This window comes from Notolepis coatsorum, assembly GCF_963971535.1.
Source record: "Notolepis coatsorum genome assembly, chromosome: 9".
Lineage (NCBI taxonomy): Eukaryota > Metazoa > Chordata > Actinopteri > Aulopiformes > Paralepididae > Notolepis > Notolepis coatsorum.
The window spans coordinates 74,657,319-74,681,104 of NC_140173.1; the positions used below are offsets into that span (position 1 = coordinate 74,657,319).

The 23,786-nt window shown below is 45.2% G+C and overlaps 1 protein-coding gene across 1 annotated transcript in view; it reads left to right on the forward strand.

Annotated features, from left to right (window-relative positions):
- LOC311234669 (transmembrane protein 229B-like) overlaps positions 1-23,146 on the forward strand; it is a gene marked incomplete at both ends in the record, with an annotated part of 37,534 nt that extends 14,388 nt beyond the window's left edge. The window contains 3 exons of the mRNA XM_084321914.1: positions 5,674-5,788; positions 9,338-9,400; positions 22,671-23,146. Coding sequence (XP_084178040.1) covers positions 5,674-5,788; positions 9,338-9,400; positions 22,671-23,146 — 654 coding nt within the window. The remainder of the gene's footprint in view (positions 1-5,673; positions 5,789-9,337; positions 9,401-22,670) is intronic.
- Positions 23,147-23,786: the final 640 nt, after the last annotated feature.

Sequence of the window (23,786 nt, forward strand, 5' to 3'; positions counted from 1 at the left end):
GGATCTCGGCCTGTCTGTCCGACATCTCTGCCTGGATGACGACCAACCACCTCAAACTGAACCTAAGCAAATCAGAATTGCTCCACCTGCCGGCCAAATCCTCCCCCCTGACCGACCTTTCCATCACAGTCGAGAATGCAGCTGTGACCGCGTCCCCGACCGCCAAGAACCTTGGTGTTGTCCTCGACGACCAGTTGAACTTCTCTGCTCACATCGCAGCGACAACCAGAACCTGCAGATTCCTCCTGAGCAACGTCAGAAGGATCCGCCCCTTCCTGACAAAAGAAGCCACCCAACTCCTCGTCCAATCAACAGTCATCTCCCGCCTCGACTACTGCAACGCACTGCTCGCTGGCCTCCCGGCCACTGCCACTAAGCCTCTTCAACTCATTCAGAACGCAGCGGCCCGCCTGATCTCAAACCTACCGAAGTCGGCCCATGTCACCCCACTTCTTAGGGACCTGCACTGGCTCCCCATTGCTGCACGAATCCGCTTCAAGGCCCTCGACCTAGCATACCGTGCGGCAAAGGAACTGCTCCCGCCTACCTCCGGTCAATGGTCTCTAACTACACACCCTCAAGACCCCTACGCTCTGCATCTTCTGGCCGCCTCAGACATACTCCTATCCAAGCTCCGGGAGGGTCATCAAAGAGAAGTCGCCTATTCTCAGTCCTTGCCCCACAATGGTGGAATGAACTACCCACCCCAGTTAGGACAGCCGAAACACGTCCAATCTTTCGCCGTCGACTAAAGACGCACTTTTTCAACCATTATCTAAAAAAAAACAAAAAAAACAAAAAATTATCTAACCCTAACTAACCATACTGTCATGCACTTGTCCTAATAAACTAACCTACACTGTAGCACTCAACACTTTGATGAACATTGTTACTCAGCTGATAGAGTTGTGCCCTTCCTGATGGCTTGTCGTACAGAACTTGTAAGTCGCTTTGGATAAAAGCGTCAGCTAAATGACTAAATGTAAATGTAAATATTACATTCTGCATAATTCGTATCCAAAATATTGTGGTTCCCTGCTTTAGGGCCCTTTCTCACTCACTGCTCTGTGTCGAATCAGACCCGGCTCACATCAGAAAAGGGTGTGTCTGTCTGAATGAGAACGCTGTCCCCCGTCCCCGCCCCCCGCTGATTCGTCCCCGGGGGCGCTGAACCTGGACCGCTGAAATAGGTGGTCTCAGGTGCGCACTAATGGGGGCGGTTAGGCCTGGCAATTTTGTTTGCCATTGCTATGTCTATACATTGTTCGAATGCATTTATTTCTATTAGACCAGTGGTGCCCAACCAGTCGGCCGTGGTCGACCAGTAGATCAATGACATGCAATATAATTGCCACAAGCGATGGGATAATGTTAGCTTCTGAACAGGCTAGCTAACTAGCGTTAGCCATTGCTGTATACTATACTTTCTTGTTCGAATGCATTTATTTCTATTAGACCAGTGGTGCCCAACCAGTCGGCCGTGGTCGACCAGTAGATCAATGACATGCAATATAATTGCCACAAGCGATGGGATAATGTTAGCTTCTGAACAGGCTAGCTAACTAGCGTTAGCCGTTAGCCATTGCTGTATACTATACTTTCTTGTTCGAATGCATTTATTTCTATTAGACCAGTGGTGCCCAACCAGTCGGCCGTGGTCGACCAGTAGATCAATGACATTCAATATAATGCATATAATCGATGCAGCAATGTTACTAGTAAAGGCTAAGCTAACTAGCGTTTAGCCGTTAGCTTAGCGCTATCGTTAAAACGCTCTAAAGCGGACTCTACAACACCATCCATTCGTGATAAAATGGGGTGGGTTATATTGACGAGGCTTGACAACAGAGGTTCAAATATAACTTCATATTTATTGGCAATTTGTTCATTATATCAGCATCCAGAGTCCGCAGTCGTGTTAAGCCATTCCTGTTTACATTTTCGAACGTGACATCATCGCCTACGGCAAGCGTAAACGCTCAAAAGGCAAACCGTAAACAGAACCCGAAGCGAACCAAGACTGCAGTGTGTACACAAACTAGAGGGGGGAGAGGGGGGGGTTCGCACTCTGACCCGGAAGGAGGGCGGTACGCGACCGGAACGGACAGAATGAGTGAGTGAGAAAGGGCCCTTAGTCTGTTGACACATTTCTATACTAAAAATGCTTGTGTAATCCTGTGTCATACCTAAATGTGATATAACTGAATTGTATAGAAACAACTCACCAAAAGTGACTATTGCACAACTGATTTGACAAAAAAAATCCACCCCCCCTTCACCCCCCCCCCTCCTCGCCATACCTTGCCTTTTACTGAAATGACGCCACTGCCTGACAGTGTGCTCTCTTGGGGTATGAGAATGCAAGCAGAGATGATGCACAGAGTCTTTGTACCTGAGACCCATACCTGAGAGTAGAATAAACTGATAAGTGAGAAACAACAACCGAGTCGGTGGGTCGTCGATAGCGGAAACGCTACAATATCATAAAGCTCCGGATAAACGGTGACAGCCAGAACAAGTTGCTCCTCCATTTTTCTCAACTTGGTTACTATGTTTACTAAGTTACAAATGTGTCACGAAGTGTCTGAACAGGCAAGCCAGGCAACTGCTTGGAGCCCCCGCCAGTAGGGGCCCCAGAGGGCTGACAGAATGTACTCAACCCCTTCTGCCTTAAACAATCAATGGATGATGTGCAATGAAATTATTGATTGATTGATTGAAAACTTTAATTAAAGGTCCCATGTCTTATAAATGGCCTTTTACAGTGTTTAGCATTGTTTTATAGCAATGGGGGGTTTGTATCAATGGGTCTGTGTCTCTAATTACCATTTTGGCGGATTGCTCTAATTCAGTTGAGACAATCTCCTCCACCAGTGAATTAGGTCATTCTGATTTGACTGTTTTGCTGACGTGAATAAGGCACTGATCTGCATAACTAACGCCCCCTCTATGGTTGTAGCGCAACCATGCAAGTGGAAATACCTGCACTTCCTCAAGCGGGTGCCGACAGAGAGAGGCAGAGAATGAGCGAGCGAGAGAGAGGGAGAGAGAGAGATAAAGAGGGAGAGAGAGAGAGAGAGAGAGAGAGGAGCTTCTGTCAGGAAACGAACACACACGCATTTACACACACACACAACCTGACCGGCGCACACACAACCTGACCGGCGACTGGGGAAACACAAACACACATTTATTTACACAAACACAACCTGACCGGCGACGGGGAAACACAAACACACACGCATTTTACACACAACCTGACCGGTGCGTGTGGAGGGTCTTCTCCCTGGTAGAGAGAGAGAGAGAGGGAGGGACCGCACGCAGGAGTGTGTAAATGTGTGTGCGCACGGGGCTGGTGTGGGGCTTCTCCCTGGGATATCACTGTCAAAATATCTTTGACTCCCACGCGCACGCCCATATTCCGATCTGTGCAATAATATTCACAGCGGTATATATTGTCATTTGAAACAAGTTACCAATGCATTGTCCCGTGGGATTATGCCCCCCTGCGGCGAAATTAATTAGTATCCCCCTCAATCTTTCTACCTCTCTCTCTGTGCCAGTCGCAGACTGTGAGTGACTGTCACTCAAAGCGCTTATGGGCGGAGCCCAGCCCAAACAGCTTGGAATCTTGAAGTTGTTGCTTTTGAGTACTTGATTAAAAATATAAAACAATGAATTTTTTTGAAAAAAACTTTACAGATGTGTTCCATAGACTCACAGGAATTATGTAAAGTTGCCCAAATAGTGAAAGGAATAGCAATGTATGTCCCCTTTAACAGATTGCAGAATGGGTACAGTACAGTACAGTACAGCTCAATACACACAATTGTTAAGGGGATGCAGACCAGAGAAAGACTTCCATCTTGTTTACATCAGGGTCCCCCATTTTCAATTCATAATGACATGTATGACATACACAACATACAGATATACTAATCTAATCTAATCATCTAATCTAATCATGACATTTATGACATACATGACATACAGATATACAGTACTGTTACATTTGTGACATACAAGATATGCAAATATACAGTAATTTTGAACAGATCCTAACAGTAAATATATACATACGAGGGGGAGGGAACTGTACATTAGGAGGGGGTGGGCGGGAGGGTGGTTCAGACATTTACGGGGGCCAGTTTCAAATTGCAGCCTCCCATAGGTGCTCTTTGAGAGCAGTTTTGAAGGTGGGTAGTGATTCAAATATTTTTACGGCTGTGGGTAGGGCGTTCCACATTGATGTGGCATAATTGCGGAACGTCTTTAGTCCCTTGTTTGAGCCGAATCTGGGTTGGACATGATTTGTGGAACTCCCTTGGGTGTTGTGGTCATGGTATTCACTGAACTTTGGGAAGTACTTTGACATGTACATGGGTACCTTAGTAGCGTAGTGTATCTTGTAGACCAGGCCCATTGCAAGTTGCTGTACTCTGTCGTCTACTCTAAGCCATCCTAGGTTGTCAAAATGGGCAGGGGTGAGGTGGGTTCTAGGAGTACGGTCAAGCAGTAGTCTGACTAGTTTGTTTTGTGATGTTTGTAATCTTGTTTTTAGTGCCTTTGAGGTGCTTTGGTACCATGAGGTGCAAGGCCATCAGGCTGCTAAACGAACAATGAATGAACACTACACAACAACAACCACCAAACACACATAGCACACACATCCACACGCACACACTCACTTTAAACAAACACACTGTAGCACCCACTACACACACTTTATAGCACACACCCACTTTAAACAAACACACTGTAGCACCCACTCCCCACACTTTATATTTATGGATGAAGGATTGCACTACAACTCGTACACCTTACTGTAAATTGTACCTAAAATTGTACCTCATCCCATTTCTGCTTTGCACTAGATAGTACTGTACATTAGTACACTGCATAGTATTGTGTATTGTATATTATATGGTAACTCAGAACATTGTACATATGTCTATACCGAACACTGTGACCTCATTTTCTTCTTCTAAATTCATGCTATATTATGTTATTATGTTATTTGATACTATCTTGTCTAGCACAGTCTCTGGAGCGTAACAGTAAGAAGCATTTTGTATGAAAGTATTCTGTACTTCTGTATGACAACTATTAAAGAACTTGAACTTGAGCATAGTTGTAGTGCCCTTGAATGAGTGCTCCTGTTAGAGTCTTGTTTACCAGAGAGGAGATCCGGTACAAGAATCTTGTTTGTTGGTTGACTTTTTTGATTACATTGGATGCCATCTTGTCACAGGAAAGATTTGCCTCTAGGATGGAACCCACCCCAGGTATGTAATTTCATCTTTCCTTGTGACAATATTGTCACCCACTGTAACAGAGAAGCCGCTGGTCTTGCTGAGTTTGTTATTTGATCCGAAGAGAATGGACTCTGTTTTACCCAGGTGTAATGATAGTTTGTTATCAGCAAGCCAGGTGCAGATTCTGCCGAGTTCTGAGCTGAGGGTTTGTTCAACCTGTAACTTGTTCTTGTCAGAGACCAGCAGGGCTGAGTCGTCCGTGAACAGGAACAAGTTGCAGTCACAAGCTGATGACATGACATTTGCATAAATTAGGAACAGTAATGGTCCTAGTATGCTTCCTTGTGGAACACCACAGTTCACTGGGAGGGGGGGATAGGGTACTGTTTACCTCTACCATCTGTTCTCTCCCCTCCAGGTAGGATTGCATCCAGCTTACTCTATTTATACACACGACTTCACCGCAGTCCACCCCAGCAACACCATCATCAAGTTCGCTGACGACACCACCGTGGTGGGCTGCATCACAAAAGGTGACGAGACCGCGTATCGCGACGAAATAGAGCAGCTGTCAGCCCTGTGCAAGGATAACAACCTACAGCTAAACAAGCTAAAGACCCAGGAGATGATCGTGGACTACAGGAGGAAGAAGACCGACATACAGCCCCTGTATATCGACGGGGGATGTGTGGAGAGAGTCTCGGTCATCAAGTTCCTGGGTGTCCACCTGGACTCCTGGAGGATGACCTGACCTGGAGAATCAACACCACAGCGATAGTAAAGAAGGCACAGCAGAGACTCTACTTCCTGAGAGTACTGAGAAACTACCACCTCAGACAAGACCTGCTTGTGTCTTTTTACCGCTGCTCCGTGGAAAGCATCCTCACCTACTGCATAAATGTGTGGTTTCTCAGCTGCACAGCCGCAGAGAGGAGGGCGCTCCAGAGGGTCGTCAACTCGGCCCAGAAGATTATCGGCTGCCTTCTCCCCTCACTGGAGGGACTATACAACTCCCGCTGCCTAAAAAAAGCAGTAAAAATACTGAAGGACCCACACCACCCGGGCAACAAGCACCTCGTGCGGCTGCGCTCGGGCAGGCGTTTCAGCGTCATGCCCACCCGGACTAACAGACTGAAGTTTAGTTTTTATCCCAGGGCCATATGTGCACTAAACTCAGCTAAATTTTAAAACAACAGTCTCCCTTGCACCCCCCCCCCCCCCCCCCACGCACACGCACACACAACATTAGGGATAGTGCAATTCTCTTTTACCCCTGTTTATATTAATGTTATTTATGCCCCACCCCTGTTTTTATATTTAATACTGTGTTTAGGACTGTTTTTATATTTTTACTAGCACCTAGGGTTGCATTTAAAAATTTCGTTGTAACAACTGTAACAATGACAATAAAGATCTATTCTATTCTATTCTATTCTATAAACTATCAAAACCAGGCGGCTGGGTGGCACAGCGGACTAAGCGCTCGTCACCAACGCAAGAGACACTGGTATCGAATCCGGCTGTCAGCGTTGCCTCCGGCTTGGCCGGCCGTCATACTGGCTCGATTGGCAGTCAGCGGGAGGGAAGCCGGTGGGTGGGTCCGGGTCGTTGTAAACAGCGACTCCTACAGTTCGGTCGGGGCGCCTGCACAGTGAGGGAAAGATCTGGAGGGAGGTAGTGTGACCTTCCACATGTTACACTCTCCCAGTGAGAGTCCGCGCTGCCAGGTGAAAAGAAGTGGTGGGCTGGGTACACATGTGTCGGAGGAAGCATGTGATAGTCTCCGCCCTCCCAGACCGACTGTAGGGGGTAGAGTGTGCGCAACGACCAGGAAAGGGATTTGGAATTGGCATAACGACTAACATTGGGAGGGGAGAAAAACGGAAAAAGGGGAAAAAAGATAATAATAAAAAAAATAAAAAATACAAAACTATATCTATATCAAAACCAATTGCTTTTAGCTTGTCAATCAGAATGGATTGACAGTGTCGAAAGCCGTTTGGAGGTCCAGCATGACCATGCCGCAGTATTTGCCAGCGTCCACCTCTTGTTTGATGTGGTTGTTCAAATAGAGAAGGCATGTGTCAGTGGAGTGGGATGTTCTGAAGCCAGATTGGAATTCGTAGATTCGATTTTTTCCGCGGGGTACTTTTCGACCCGTTCGTAGACTATTTTTTCCATGACTTTCGAGATGGAGGTAAGAATAGAAACAGGGCGGTAGTTGACTGGGTCTAATTTGCTGCCTTTTTTGTGCAGGGAGGTCACTCTCACAAAGTCTTTGGGGACGTGTCCCTGTTTTATGGATAGGGTTATTATGTGTGTGATGACTGGTGACAGTAGGAAACCCCCTTAGGGGCCTCATGCCACTCGTGTTTGGAAAAAAAAACAGCGTCTGAAGCAACAGTTGTGATTGGATGATCAAGAAAAGAGGGCAGAGCTTGAGATTTTGAAAACACGTTCTACAAATGAATACCAATTTCATCAAACAATCTAAGGATAACTTTATGTACATGCAGGTAAGCTGGAACACAAATAGCACATCCCAGAACACCTAGCATCACAGAACACCTAGCATCACAGGACACCTAGCATCACAGAACACCAAGCATCACAGGACACCTAGCATCACAGAACACCTAGCATCACAGAACACCTAGCATCACAGAACACCTAGCTTCACAGAACACCTAGCATCACAGGACACCTCAGAACTTTGTCTTCCATTGACTCAATGGTCAATGACTTGACAGCGGAGTCAGTATGGTCTCGTCTCCCAGCCCTCCCACTTTGTTTGCTAGTGTCACTGGACTCTGATCTGCAGGTCTGTCATTTATCTCTATCTATATTTTATTATAGTGCACACAAAACAAACAGACAGGAACTAATAGTGGCGCCATGTCAGCCCTGCCATCTGCTTATCGACCCAGTGATACTTTATGGCATATTCCAGTCTATTTATACATGCATGGAAACACATATAAACACGTATAAATGTGAACTGTATGTGTGAAAGTCTGTGGGTGCAGCATCAATAGAATGTGTCAATTTTTTTTTTAAATATATTTAGTGAAAATTATATGGATACTCTGATGTAGGTTAAGAAGGTTTTCAGTCTTGTGTCTGTAGCTTTTTATAATCATGACTCATGACAAATTAAAACGTAATCCTTATACACAGTTCAAAGGTGTCAGCTGTAAAGACATATTAAACTGAAGTTTATTTGTGTGTAGTGTGTAATGTGCTGGAAAATGTAGTGCACCCCCCTATAACCATCTACATAGCATGGGCCTGCCTGTTGGGTAAAAGAGGCATAGTAGGGTCAGTCCTCTTTGTTTCTATGAATAAGCCCCTGCCCTATATTTTGGAGCTGTTTCAGTGACACTCCCAGTAACTGTCCCCAAGCTCCTCTCACTAAGGCTCATACAGCAGGAAAATGCCCCTCATATGATACACTGTTTACCTCTGATACACACACAAACAGGCGGTTTAGGGTATTTCATGTGAAACCCAGAGAATGACAAGGAAGGCAAGTAGTCAATTGTTGGATTGAAAGAATACAGGTGGGGGATGTGTGTGATGCGGTCCCGGGATAGTGCAGGCTGGTGAGGTCCAAAGGTGGGGTTGCAGGCTGGAGGTGTGTGATCCTACACACAGGAGAACAAGGGTAAGGTCGATGCAGAGTACAGAGTACAGGCCTCTTATCCTGGCTCCGTGATGATGTGATGGTTCTCAGGTGTGTAGGCTGGCCCAGGTAGGCAGGCTGAGGGTGAAGCTGGAACCTGGAGAGACCCATATAAGGTAGCAGGGACCTGCTGATAGACAGGGGAGAGAAAAGCTGTCTGTCTCTGATAACATGGAGCAGCTTAATGTTTAGCCTGGGATCGAAACACACACACACACACACACACACACACACACACACACACACACACACACACACACACACACACACACACACACACACACACACACACACACACACACACACACACACACACACACACACACATACACACACATACACACACATACACACACACACAGGGAAGCAGGATTAAATGCAAAGCCTCTGCGTCCCATAGACTGTCCAGAGATGGAGGCGCAAACACTGCATGTGAGGAGGACTCCAGCCAGTAAAAACCAAGGTGAGAACGTCTAGTTTATGGTCCTGTTAAATAACGTGTGTAGCACCTTTGAAGATCACACACACTGTAACATCGTCGCACCATTATACATTCACTGCAGCCTGATTTAAATTCTGGTGCATTGAAGCAACGTAATTGGATTGAATAACACTTGGAGCCTACTTAATGCTGCCTTGATGAAGAGATTTCTTAAATAATTAATCAGAATAATCCAAGTAACTGAAGTGACACCTACCTATTTGATTTGGTGTTAACTAGCATTAGCGTAATTTTATATACAGCGTGACAACTTGTTAAGGATTTCCCAAGCCCTTGCATTGCTAAGCCAGGGCTATTAGCCGGTTAATCCTCTTGAGAGCGTGGACACTGTCTTAAATGGAAGGGAGGAAGAAAGGGCCCTGAGACTAGACGACTGACACAGTTCCGAAACTGTATTTCACTGTATCAAACCCTTATCACCAATCCACAACAAGTGACTAGTCGCTTATTTGTAGGAAGTCACAGTTATTACAGCACACAGTAGTATACAGTAGGTGTGATGTAACTACGATAGGGTTCTTACAAGGAAACAGACTGAAAGACAGGAAATATTATATATACCATAAGAAATGATTGTCACTGAATATGAAATGTATGATAAGCTAAATATATTGACAAACATAACATGTTAGTATCTGACAGGTAGCAGTTTCCTTCCTGTAACCTACTTACTATTTAGTCAGGCAGAGAAAATGTATTATAAGAAAGAAGTCAGAGTTCATAAAGGTAGCGAGGTCTATCTATTTCCGTTCACATTCCAAAACTAGTCTCATATTCCATATTGTTATCATTTTAAAAGCACGGTGAACACAGAGACAAATATTAACATTGATAATGGAGTATACAGTATACTGAGTCCAGTCCACATAGATAAAGGTCTGATAGAGAGGAGAGAGGTAGGTAAAAGTATGTACAGTAGTAGGTTAACACAGGTTTGATAGAAGGATAGGTTATACTATAGTATATAGTATACTGTATGATATAGAACACAAGCAAGGTGAGAGTGAAATATGGAAGACTCAAGCACAAGAGGAAGTTAGTGGAGTTGTTGCTGGTATAAAACTACAGTTATAAACACAGCAGTGTTTTTTCTCTCTCCAGGACTTGTACTGCTGACGGTTTTGGACTACTCTGTATATATTTTATTTTAGCAATAGCTCACGACAGACCATGGTATATGGTTATTATATCACAGCTAAGGGGCATAGTTCTGACAGCCCGTTAGCTGTGATATAATAACCATATGCAATGGCCTGAAGTGAGTTACATTTCGTTCCTTGCTCCCGTTCTGCTCTATGGGATATACCACGTTACTTTGAAAGATTCCGCTACATTTTTACACTTGTCCGGCCACGCCCCTGTACGCCTATATGAATATAGGCGAGGGGTGTGACCGTACTTCCGCCTTCCCGTTTCTTTCACTTCAGGAAGTGCTCGCTATACGCACACGGCAAGCAAGTGGCATTCAGTAGTTTTTGTGGTTGCTATTTTTTGGATCCCAAGAATGGCATCACCACCCGGACCTGGGAAGTATTATATTTATATATTTTTATATTTTATATATATAGTATTATATATTTCTTATTCCTTTTATTCGCTATTTCCATTCATAATCCATCCAGGAAGGCTGTGTAACCATAGGGAATGAGTCTGAGATCGCAAAAGTCCAATACCGCCGCCTGGTGGTATGCGGCCGATGTTGCATTCCCTTTGAGACTCTGTGTATCTCTCTATGTGTCGATGAGAGTCCTCCGGGCGGACTTTTCTAGTAGCCTGGACCGAGGGCTCCACCCGATCGCATTGAATATTTTTCAGGACCCCCGATTCATTATGCTGTGGTGGGTTATGTCGTGGCCCAAATGGACATACGATCTACCAGATGGCAATCAAATAATTGGAATATTCTTTTTGGAATCTCACAGGTAAGAGCAATTTAACGACAATTTCAGCTTGATTGTGCCTTGTTTTCATAGCCATCGCCCTGATCAGCGTATGCTGTTGTACTAACGAATGCTGTTATTGACAATCAATCAGAAACGACCCCTCCCCCCTTTCATGCATTCATGATGGAACATAATATACCGATCATATGCATTTGAATTTGTAATTGTAACATGTATAGGGATGAAATGCCAATGGATTAAGTATAATATGTGTCGCAGCCTATACTAGCCTCCCAGGAATTACCCTAAACCGCTCTAAAACCATACTTCACCACGATATAAAACGGGAATGTATGGATGGAAAAATTATTCCTTTCACATCTTGAACGATAGATACTCTATGTCAAATGGGCCATAGTATTGCATCCATAGCTATAATATATATATAGTTATAGCCCTGCAAACAAGGTGAGCGATTCCCATCGTTTACAGCAGTGGCAGTAGCTACTACAGGATAAGGCTAATAGCTGGCAGTCAATGAGTTAATGTCTGCATAAGCAGTTTTGTGGTTATTCGTTACACGGATAACTTAAAGAGTTCCTATTATCTGCTCGTAACTCACACACACACGCAGCCCTTACAGAATGAAAAAGCCATGACTGGGTCAGCAGATAATACAGGTCTCGAACGTGCACTTGCTGCACAGCATCAAGGATTACTTTCACATGAGGAAGCTATCAAACAATTTCAGCAGCAACAAGCCCTCATGGTGATACAGCGTGTATGAAGGGTTGTGCAAGATGGAAGGTTCCATGCGTAATCTGGCTGACAGCATAGCCAATGCACAAGTCTCTGTCCTTTCCCAAATATCTCCTAACGTCCCTCAAGCAAAACACACAGTACCCCAGCCATTGCCTCGTGAGGCTAAAGTCCAGCTCCCCTCGCCCTTTAGCGGGGAGTCTGGTAAATGCAGAGGTTTTCTGGCACAATGCAAGATAAACAGAGCCCAGCCTTCTCGTTTTCGTGTTGCTCTAATCCTATCTCTGTTGGAGGGACCCGCCCTCGATTGGGCTGTTCTACTCATACAGGCTCAGGCTCCAGTATTAAATTACTCACAGAGACTCATGAATGAAATGGAGATAGTTTTTGATCATTGTTATGTACCATGAGCTTGATTACTCCTGTGTCACTGCAGGCAGGTGATGGCTGCTAATTAGCTGATTGCTGCTGATTGGAAACATGCCTGGCAGCTTAAAGCTAGTCTCTCAGTCACACATGCAGCCTGACTGTGGCTGAAGAATAGTGTGGAAGCAGAGACTTGTCACGTTCTCTCATTCTTTGTTCTTTAGTTTGTACCAGTAATTCCTTGTTAGAGTAGTATTTTGAGTTAAACACGGGTTTTGGTGTCGGTTTGCACATAGGTTGCGTGCCTTTGAGCCAGGGTCGTAACAGTTGGGCGCTCGTCCGGGAGTGAATTTGGAAATACCCCTAGAATTTGTTTGGTGTTTTTTTTGTTTTGCATGGTGTGTCGTGGTGCTATAGTGTGGGTGGTGTTCGTTACATGTTGTGTAACGTGGGGGCTTGAACCGTTCATCAAACAGGTGATTATGCCCTTATTTGTTTGTAATTTGATGTGACTACTTAATGCTGTTAAAATATATAGTTTAGTGCACACCACATGTAGGTAGGGACATTATTTTCTGGTTGTTTGTTAGCTTCCTGTGCACCACATACTCCTGGCGCAGTCAGAGAAGTGATTAGCACCATCTACTTGTCTTGTACCATACCATATACTTGACGGGTGGATGGTCAATATGATCTTTGGCTGGTAGCAGGTGTGGTTGAAGAGGGTTAGGTCTACAGGGCATTAGCTTAAGGGTAGGTAGAATAGGGGGCCAGAAAACACAGGTAGTGTGGTAGGGCCTGATTTAGTGTTTCTTAGGGTAGACATGTGGTGGGCCGTTTTTGACTGCAGTTTAGATATAGAAGCGTAAGTAGTCGTATCAGGTTATAAGGGGCACCTGTTTGAATTTGTTTGTTGTATTTATTTTGTTTGTTTTGAGTGTTTGGTTAGCCTACCTGTTAGCACCTGACCTCCTGCGCGTATGACACATCTATTTATTTCAGGGTGGTTTTTTTTTTTTTTTTTTTTTTGCAAACTAGAAAGGTGCGCTCAGTAGAGCACACATTTCCACCACGTCTCCTTGTAGTTATTAGTATTGGCATTAGCATGCTAACGCTAACAAGGGGTGCTTCAGCGGTGCTTCAGCGGTATTCAGTGGTTCTTTAGTGTTTCTTCAGTGGTTCTTCGGTGGTTCTTTGGTGGTTCTTCAGTGGTTCTTTAGTGGCTCTTTAGTGGTTCTTCAGTGGTTCTTCGTGGTTCTTCAGTGGTTCTCAGGTAAATTGTGTGTATGCTAGGGTGTTTTTGGTGACTCTAGAGTGAGCGCTGGTGCAGTAGGGATGGCTTCCATAAAGGATTTTGTTGATCACCCTTCTGATGAGTTGTTGGAAAGGTTTTCCAAGGAACAGCTTCTGGAGCTTGCTGTGCACTACAAGGTGGAGCTTACTGCCAGTGAGAAGCGTTTGAAACCGACTGCCTTGGGTGCTTTGAGGGCTTTGCTCGTTAGGGAGCAGGTGCTTGCGGCGAGGGTGGAGGAGCCTCTTTTGTCTGACGCGTCTCCGCTACTATCTGATGTGGCGGAGGGTGAGTGGAGGCTTAGAGAGTTGGAGTTTAAGGAAAGACAGCTACTACAAGAGCGTGAGGAGAGGAGAGAGGAGCGTGAGCTTAAAGAGCGTGAGCTTAAAGAGAGGAGAGAGGAGCGTGAGCTTAAAGAGAGGAGAGAGGAGCGTGAGCATGAGCGTGAGCTTAAGGAGAAACAAATGTTACTGGAGCACGAGCGTGCGCAGAAGGAGCTTGAATATAAGCATGCTGCCTTGCAGGCGGGTTCTCTACCTTCAGAGTCGCGTTTCGGTTTTGATGTTGGCAAAAATATTAGGATGGTGCCTCCTTTTGTTGAGAAGGATGTGGAAAAGTATTTCTCCCTTTTTGAACGGGTGGCAACCACGTTGAAGTGGCCTGATACGGCCTGGACGCTGCTGCTGCAGTGTGTTCTTGTTTGTAAGGCGCAAGAAGCCTATACTGCTCTGTCCCTTGAACAAAGTGCTGAGTATGAGCTTGTTAAAGCTTCCATATTGAGGGCTTATGAGTTAGTCCCCGAGGCCTATCGTCAGCGTTTTAGAGGCTAACGCAGGTCGGAGGGACAGTCGTATGTTGAATTTGGAAAAGAGAAGGAGAACCTGTTTGACAGGTGGTGCACCTCTCAGAAAGCAGAGTCAAGGGAGCAGCTTAGACAATTGATTCTCCTAGAGGAATTTAAAAGATGTGTTCCTGATACCCTTTCCACGCATCTAAATGAGCGTAAGGTATTGAAGATAGGCGACGCTGCTGTCTTGGCTGATGAGTTTGTGTTGACACACAAATCTGTCTTTGTAGAGGAGGGCCATGTTGAGTCCAGGGGTAGGCGTCCTTTTCAGGGGAGCCGTTTCCCGGCACCCGTGTCTGCTGGTCGGTTTACTTCGACTCCTAGGCAAGGTGGTTCTGCTAGTGCATTCCCAGAGGGGGTTATATGTTTTTACTGTAAGGAGCCTGGTCATATCGTTGCTGGGTGCCCTGTGCTTAAGCAGAAAAATGTAAAAACTGTGGCTCTGGTAGAAGCCATGGGCAGGACACCTATGCCGGCATTAGAGGGTGGGGTGCGAAGTATCAAAGGTGCAGACAGGGAGCTAGAGGGCTCCTCAACATTTATGATGAATGGATTTGTTTCTCTGGCTGGTGCACTAGGGTCAAAGCAGGCTATTACAATATGGAGAGATACAGGAGCTTTTCAGTCTCTCATTCTGGATGGGATTTTGCCATTTTCGGAAGATTCTTCATTGCATTCCGGTGCCATTGTTCAGGGCTTTGGAGGAGGCTTTGTGAATACCCTTTTGCATGAGGTCTCGCTAAACTCTCCCTTAGTATCAGGCAATGTTGTTGTAGGAGTGTGTTCTCACATCCCCATAAAAGGGGTGTCCTTCATTCTAGGGAACGATTTGGCCGGTGGCAAAGTGCTGGCTACTCCGGTTGTAATTCCTATCCCTGTAGTTTCTGAGGTTCCTGATGAGCTGGCACAGAAACATCCAGGAGTGTTCCCTGTGTGTGCTATAACACGCGCAATGTCAAAGGTCAAATGTGACACCCATGATGTTGGTAACTCAGATTGTGATATGACACTTAGTGACAAACGTTCTTTGTTGAGTTGAAAAGTGGCCCTGATGAGGGTTTTGGTAAGGTGATACGTCTCATGAGCAGCTAGTACTAGAGCAAAACAAGGATGTCTCCTTGTCGTCCCTCTTTGAAGAGGCGGTTTTAGAGGATGCAATGATAGATACGTCTCAAGGATACTTTGTTAGCAATGACGTGCTCATGAGAAAGTGGACACCACCTAACCTGTCCAGTCTGGATGACTGGGGCAGTGTGTTTCAGATTGTTGTTCCAGCCATGTATCATCCTGATATACTGCATCTAGCACATGATCATGATCTTGCTGGTCACATGGGAGTCAGGAAGACTTATGATCGTGTGCTAAGACATTTTTGTTGGCCTGGTTTAAAGTCAGATGTGGCACAATATTGCCGCTCGTGCCATGTGTGTCAGGTTGTTGGTAAACCAAACCAGAAGATTCCTCAGGCTCCTCTGCAGCCTATCCCTGCTGTTGGGGAACCTTTTGAGCGGATCCTCATTGACTGTGTTGGTCCCCTCCCTCGAACTAAGACAGGGAACCAGTACCTTTTGACTATTATGTGTGCAGCGACCCGTTTCCCTGAAGCCATTCCTCTACGCAAGATCACAGCCCCAGCTATATCCAAGGCTCTGGTTAGGTTTTTTTTCGACTTTTGGCCTACCGAAAGTTATTCAGTCAGATCAAGGGTCTAATTTCATGTCCCGTCTCTTTGCTCAGGTCCTCCAACAGTTGTCCATCCAGCATTGCCCTTCCTCTGCCTACCATCCAGAGTCCCAGGGGGCGCTGGAGAGATTCCACCAGACTATCAAAACAATGCTGCGGGCATATTGTACGGAGTTTGAAAAAGACTGGGATGATGATATCCCTTTGCTTCTATTTGCTGCTAGGGAGGTAACCCAGGAGTCTCTTGGATTCAGCCCGGCTGAGCTGGTGTTCGGCCACACAGTGAGGGGTCCCTTGAAACTGCTGAAGGAAAAGTGGTTGGCTGACCAGACTCCTTCCTCTACTAATTTGCTGGACTATGTGTGTAACTTCAGGCTTAAGCTTAGTAGAGCATGTGAACTAGCGAAAGAGAACCTAAAGGTAGCCCAAGGAAAAATGAAGGTGTGGTATGATAAGCGGGCCCGTCATAGGGTGTTCTCACCGGGAGACAAGGTGTTGGTTCTCTCGCCTATTCTTGGTTCTGCATTACAGGCTAAATACAGTGGGCCATACTCAATTGAGCGCAAAGTTGGTGAGGTCGACTACTTGATTAAGACTCCCGACCGCAGGCGCAAGAGTAGATTATGTCACGTCAATATGTTGAAGGCGTACAATGATAGGGCTCAGATTGACCAGTCAGAGGTCAAGCCTGTGGCTGTTCTAACGATTTCTGCATCTCCTATTGTAGCCGACTGTTCTGTGTCGAAGGAGATTTCTCAGGGCAGGTTGCCAAACACTCAGATACTAGGTGACTTGGACTCCCACCTGTCGTACTTGCCACTTCCTGAGCGTACGGATGTGGTGCGCCTACTTAGACAGCATATATGTTTGTTTTCTGATGTCCCTAGTCGTACTAATGTACTCGAGCATGACATTGATGTTGGTAGTGCAGGGCCAATTAAGCAACATGCCTACAGGGTGAATTCAGAAAAACGACGGATCTTGAGTAAGGAAGTAGACTATATGGTGAGACATGGCATTGCGGAGCCTAGTTCTAGTGCATGGAGCTCCCCCTGCCTGCTTGTTGATAAGCCAGACTGCACTCATCGGTTCTGTACTGACTTCCGTAAAGTTAATGCAGTAACCAAGCCGGACTCGTACCCTCTTCCTCGGATGGATGACTGTATCGATCGGGTGGGTTCAGCAGCCTTTGTAAGTAAATTGGATTTGCTAAAGGGATACTGGCAGGTTCCGCTTACTCCGCGAGCACGTGAGATATCCGCTTTTGTCACACCAGAGAGTTTATGCCAGTATACAGTGATGGCCTTTGGCATGCGAAATGCCCCAGCGACGTTTCAGCGGCTAGTGAACAAGGTCCTGGCAGGGGTAGCGTTCTGTGAAGCATACCTGGATGACCTGGTTATCCACAGTTCCTCTTGGTCACAACATGTGGAGCATCTGGCGGAAGTGTTCAAGCAGTTGGGTGAAGCTAACTTGACAGTTAACCTTGCAAAATGTGAGTTTGGACAAGCCACGGTTATCTACCTGGGTAAGGTGGTTGGACGTGGGCATGTGTGCCCCATTGCAGCTAAGGTGGAGGCTATAGTGGGCTTCCTGGCTCCCATCACCAGGCGGGAGTTGAAGCGCTTCCTAGGTATGGCAGGGTACTATAGGAGTTTCTGTAGGAACTTTGCTTCTGTTGCTGCCCCTCTGACTAATCTGCTCAGTCCTAAGGTACCTTTCGTGTGGACTGAGACCTGTCAACAGTCTTTTGAGAGCATCAAGGGCATTCTGATTAGTGCTCCAGTTCTGTCAGCTCCTGATTTTCAACTGCCATTCAAGTTAGCAGTCGATGCTAGTGACCTCGGTGCTGGAGCCGTCCTCCTGCAAGAGGATGCATTAGAGGTAGAGCATCCAGTGTGCTACTTTTCTAAAAAGTTTGACAAGCATCAACTGCACTACTCTACTATAGAGAAGGAAGCGCTCGCTATGGTTCTTGCCTTGAACCATTTTGATGTTTACGTTGGATCGTCCAGTTTGCCCCTTGTTGTGTATACAGACAGTTTGCCCCTTGTTGTGTATGCGATGGAGTTTGTTCCTCCAAGCGTATAACTTGGATATTCGCCACATTCGTGGGAGGGACAACGTGCTGGCAGACGCCCTCTCACGGTGATTGTGGTGCCCGTTATCGCTGTTGTGGTAGGGGCCCTGACAACTAATGGGTCACAATATATATTTTTTTGTTTTGTTTACGGGTTTGGTGTGTAGTGGTTGCCTCTTGGGCAACCATTTTGGTGGGGGAGGTGTTATGTACCATGAGCTTGATTACTCCTGTGTCACTGCAGGCAGGTGATGGCTGCTAATTAGCTGATTGCTGCTGATTGGAAACATGCCTGGCAGCTTAAAGCTAGTCTCTCAGTCACACATGCAGCCTGACTGTGGCTGGAGAATAGTGTGGAAGCAGAGACTTGTCACGTTCTCTCATTCTTTGTTCTTTAGTTTGTACCAGTAATTCCTTGTTAGAGTAGTATTTTGAGTTAAACACAGGTTTTGGTGTCGGTTTGCACATAGGTTGCGTGCCTTTGAGCCAGGGTCGTAACAATCATGAACTCTATGATAAAGAGGTCGCCATGAGACTGACGCGCATGCACCAGGGCACCAGTAGTGTAGCTGAGTTTTCCATTGCTTTCAGAACACTGGCTGGGGCTACAGGCTGGCCAGAAGGACCACTCATTACTTTGTTCACCAATGCGTTATCTGATCTTAAAGATGCATTGGCGGTTGTGTGATCTCCAGACAGTTTTGACACATTGGTCACTAACCGGATCAGAGAACGCGAGCGTGAGAGGCGGGACCGATATACTCGTGCCCCGCTGGAGGAAGTTCCTCTGCACCCTTCAGTAGACAGTTCGTCTGAACCTATGCAGCTGGATAGCATGTCTGTGCATGACTCCAGAGAGACTGGTTCTCGTGTGGACTGGTGCCGGTACTGCAGGAAAAAAGGCCACACGAGGGTGGAGTGTCCTAAACTGAAGGGAAACGGTCAGTCTCGCTAGTGGGCCGAAAGACACTAGCGAGACATCATGTCACTCCCTTTCGAACCTTTCTGCCCGTAGTTTTAGGCTGGAATAGTCTGTTGAGGTTGATGCCTTAGGGGCTGTAGACAGCTTTATCGATTCCAGATGGGCTGGGGACTCTAAAATACCTGTACATTCCCTCCTTAACACATTGACCGCCGGGGGTTGTGCCCATCTTATACCCCTCTCTGCCACCGTTAAAAGCCTATGGAGATGTTTACCTTCTTTGCAGGGCTATAACTTTTTAAATTGTATTGCTATATTGACATTACTATGGCCCATTCAACATCAATTATCTATCGTTCAGGATGTGGGAACATTATACTTTTTCATTCATACATTGTTGTGTTAATAGTACCTTTGAGAATATAAGTATGTTTTTAATCTTTTCTGCTGTAATTCCAAAAACGCTAGTTATAGGCCCAAACGCATATGATAGATTATCGATTGGCGTTTCTTTCCCATACACGCTATATTAAAAAATTCTAATGTTTATGATCGGTATACATTATGCTTCATCATGCGTGGAGGAAAGGGGGGGGTGGGTCGTTTATAATTCCTTGATCATCAGTAACGGCTTTATGTAGTATGGGTGGATATATTGATCAGATGGTTTGCAAACAAGGAAATGCACAATCGGGTTGAAAATAACGTTACTGTTCTCTTACCGTGCGCCAATGATAATGGAGGAGAAAGATCCCAATTATTCGTTGGCGATCGCCTAGATCCATTTCCGGTTTGTATGGTGCAATAAACGACGAAATCATATCGATTATTGCGTTATGGCAGCGATCCATATGTACTATAGTGTCTGTCAGGAGTCCCGTAGCGAGATGTGACTGCCGGAGGAATTTCCTCGACGCACCGATGACAACATCCGGTTTTGGCGAGAGTGTAACTCGCCCGATCATCAGTATTGAGCCGTTGCAGTCCCATCTAGGGTCCCACTAGGGCATCGGGGGTTGGGTGGATGAATTATGAATGCCATGGCGAAAAAATTTAATATTGATCTAAAAAACGCTGTACAGCGATGTTGGCGGTCAACGCATGGCGGGCAATAACGCTGAAAAGTGATTTTGGTGACCAATGTGTTAAGCCCTGTAGTGTCACAGCACTTGACGGACGGTCATTAGGTACAGGCAGTGTCACCAAAAGAACCAATTTCTTATCTATGCGGGTTGCTTATGGAAACCATTTTGAGCGCATTCAATTATTTTTGGTCGATTCACCCACGTATCCCATTGTGCTGGGTCATTCGTGGCTTAGTAAACATAAGCCACAGATCAATTGGGGCAATGAGAGGAACACTGTCATACAGTGGGGTCCCCAGTGTCTTCACCGTTGTATCCAAATTCCTCTGTTACCCACGGTTTACAAGCAGTGTAGTGAGAACGATAGTGATTCTGAAGAAGTGGTGGATGATCTTGTTTTCCAGAACCCACCATTTCAACCATTGCACTCCCAACCATCTGTTGATCCGGAAGAGAGTTTGGAATGGGATTCTCAGTTTGATTGGGACTCCCTCTGAGAGGAGGCTCCAGCGGAGGACAGTTTAGACTCTGTGTGAGGAGTTCTCCACGCTTACTTGTGCAACGGATCCCCTCATGGAGAGCACTAACATCATGAGCGTGGAGTCACACCCATTACCAGAGGGCATTCCCACTGTCTATGCTGACCTCAGTGAGGTGTTCAGCAAACAACAGGTTACCATCCTGCCACCACACCGACCTTATGATTGTGCCATATGATATGTATATACTCTGTCAGGATCTATGGGTAACAGTGCTGTATATTTGAATACCGTTTATGTCACAAATGTATAAATACTAAATACCTGTATGTCCCTATGCCATAAATGTCATGTATGTTGTGTATGTCATAAATGTCGATATGAATTGAAAATGGGGGACCCTGATGTAAACAAGACAAACGTCTTTCTCTGGTCTGCATCCCCTTAACAATTGTGTGTATTGAGCCGTACTGTATTGTACCCATTCTGCAATCTGTTAAATAAAGTTTTCATTCATTCATTCATTCATTCATTCATTCATTCATTCATTCATTCATTCATTCATTCATTCATTCATCCATCGAACTGCAGCCAGGCTCTATTCCTCCTCGTGGTTCCTTGTACTCACTGTCGGTGCCCGAAAGTGCAGCCATGAACACTTACATCAAGGAGGCTCTGGCTACCGGTTTTATCAGACCTTCCACTTCACCTGCAGGTGTTGGATTATTTTTTGTATGGAAAAAGGATGGAGGGCTAATGATCCATTATTAATCAGAGTTCTATCCCTCCGCTCCTCGTTAGGATGAGTGTGAGGGCCAGGACCCTCCCCATTTTTTCTGATGGTCGTAAAGGGGACCTCAGTGGGTACATTTATCGGGTCTATATGCGCCTTGCTCCACCCATTAGTCCAATAGGCAAGCAAGACTCGTAGCCAGTAACGAAATATAACGAAGGTTATCCTATAACCCTAGTTATATGATTACTGGCAAGCGTCTTGCTTTGCGGCCCTGAGGACCCCTGACTGTTTTTCTAATGAAACTCAGACTCGGAAGGAGGAGCACAGCCACGCCACAGGGTTATATACGTAGCCGGAGGTGGGCGTGGCTGGATAGATGTACGGTGCATGAGGAATATTTTCAATTTATACAATAGGTATAAACGAGCCAGTTCAATAGGCGAGCAAGACGCTTGCCAGTAATCATATAACTAGGGTTATAGGATAACCTTTGTTTTTCCTCAGATGCGGAGTGATACTGATTAAACCATGATTTTGTGAAAAGGAATTAGAATCATAGCTGTGGATATATGCTCATTATACCATGGTTATGAACCAATCATATTTCTTGATTTGAGCTACCCGTTTCATAAATATAAATATAGACTGGCAGGTTTAGTGCCACTCCAGAGGAGGACAAGTGTGCAAGCTAAAATGAAATTGAGAATGAGGTTAATTTTTCGTTTTACTGGTCTGTCTACGAGGACGCAAGGGATATACTTTTTAGTAAAATGTCCTCCATTTATGTTGATTTCCTTGAGCGGGATGAATATGAAAACTTGAGTTGTGCTTCAGGAAGGGAATTATTTTTGTAGCAGATTTTATTTGCCAAGCTTGAGAGAGGGTAGAATATTTAATTTAAGACTGTGCTTTATGATAAACTATAATTCTGTAATGAAATGAAATAATGGACCACTGCAATGGTATTCTTGGTGTCTTAAAAACCCACAAGGGTTGGCCCACAACCGTTTCCTTCAGCCTATCATTCATTCTGCAACAGGAGCCAAACATACGATGCCGTTATGGTGAAGGTACGGTGTGCATTTGTCCCCCTGTGACAGGGGCTGCTGATGACAAGAACGACCCAACAGAGGCTCCTGGGAGTGGGCCCCTCCGTCCCCTGGCCCGGCTCTACATCTACGCCCTGCATGGCTGCCTCTGTGAGGTTGCCTTCACCGCCGTGTGTGACTGGTACCAAACCCAGGACCGGAGGCTGGCAGGATACACCAGCCTGTGGTCACTGCCCATGTACGCCACCGCCATCTACCTCATGGAGAGCCTGAAGGCCACGCTGCTGGCACAGCGTTGCCAATTACCTGTGCGTCTGGTGGCCTACACCCTGTTCATCTACCTGTGGGAGTTCAGCTGGGGGACGGGGCTGAGGCTGCTGGGGGCGTGTCCCTGGGACTACTCTGGTTTCAGCTACAACCTGGCAGGACTGGTGACTCTGGAGTATGCAGTGCCTTGGGCTGTGGCCTCACTCATAGCAGAGAAGCACGTGATCAGGACCACTTTGAGGGTTCGGCTGGTGAACTGAACTCTGTCCAGTCTAAGACTTGGCACTACAGACTTGCGTCAAACACTAGAACCTCAATTGCTCAGTGTAACGTGGTGTGTCATCATATCTCATCGAGACTGTGAGGTTTCTTGACATCTTTATATTAAACAGCCAGTGAACACACAAAATGTCCCTGATCTCTCTTACATTAGGGTGAGATCATGTTTGCCATGAGATTTTATTCACTGTTCTGACAATGAATTAAAATCACACAGCATTGATGCTTTTATTTCTGTGACCAGATTATGTATCATTCAAGTGAAAATCCAAACTCTAAAATATTTAAATATTTATTATTATTATTATTATTATTATTATTATTATTATTATTATTATTATTATTATTATTATTATTATTATTATTATTATTATTATTATTATTATTATTATTATTATTATTATTATTATTATTATTATTATTATTATTATTATTATTATTATTATTATTATTATTATTATTATTATTATTATTATTATTATTATTATTATTATTATTATTATTATTATTATTATTATTATTATTATTTTAATTAATCCTACATTCTTGAACATTTTAGTCAATATTCTTATAACGGTATGAAAGAGTCAGAGTTGGTTTAGGTGTAGCTATCACAGTAGG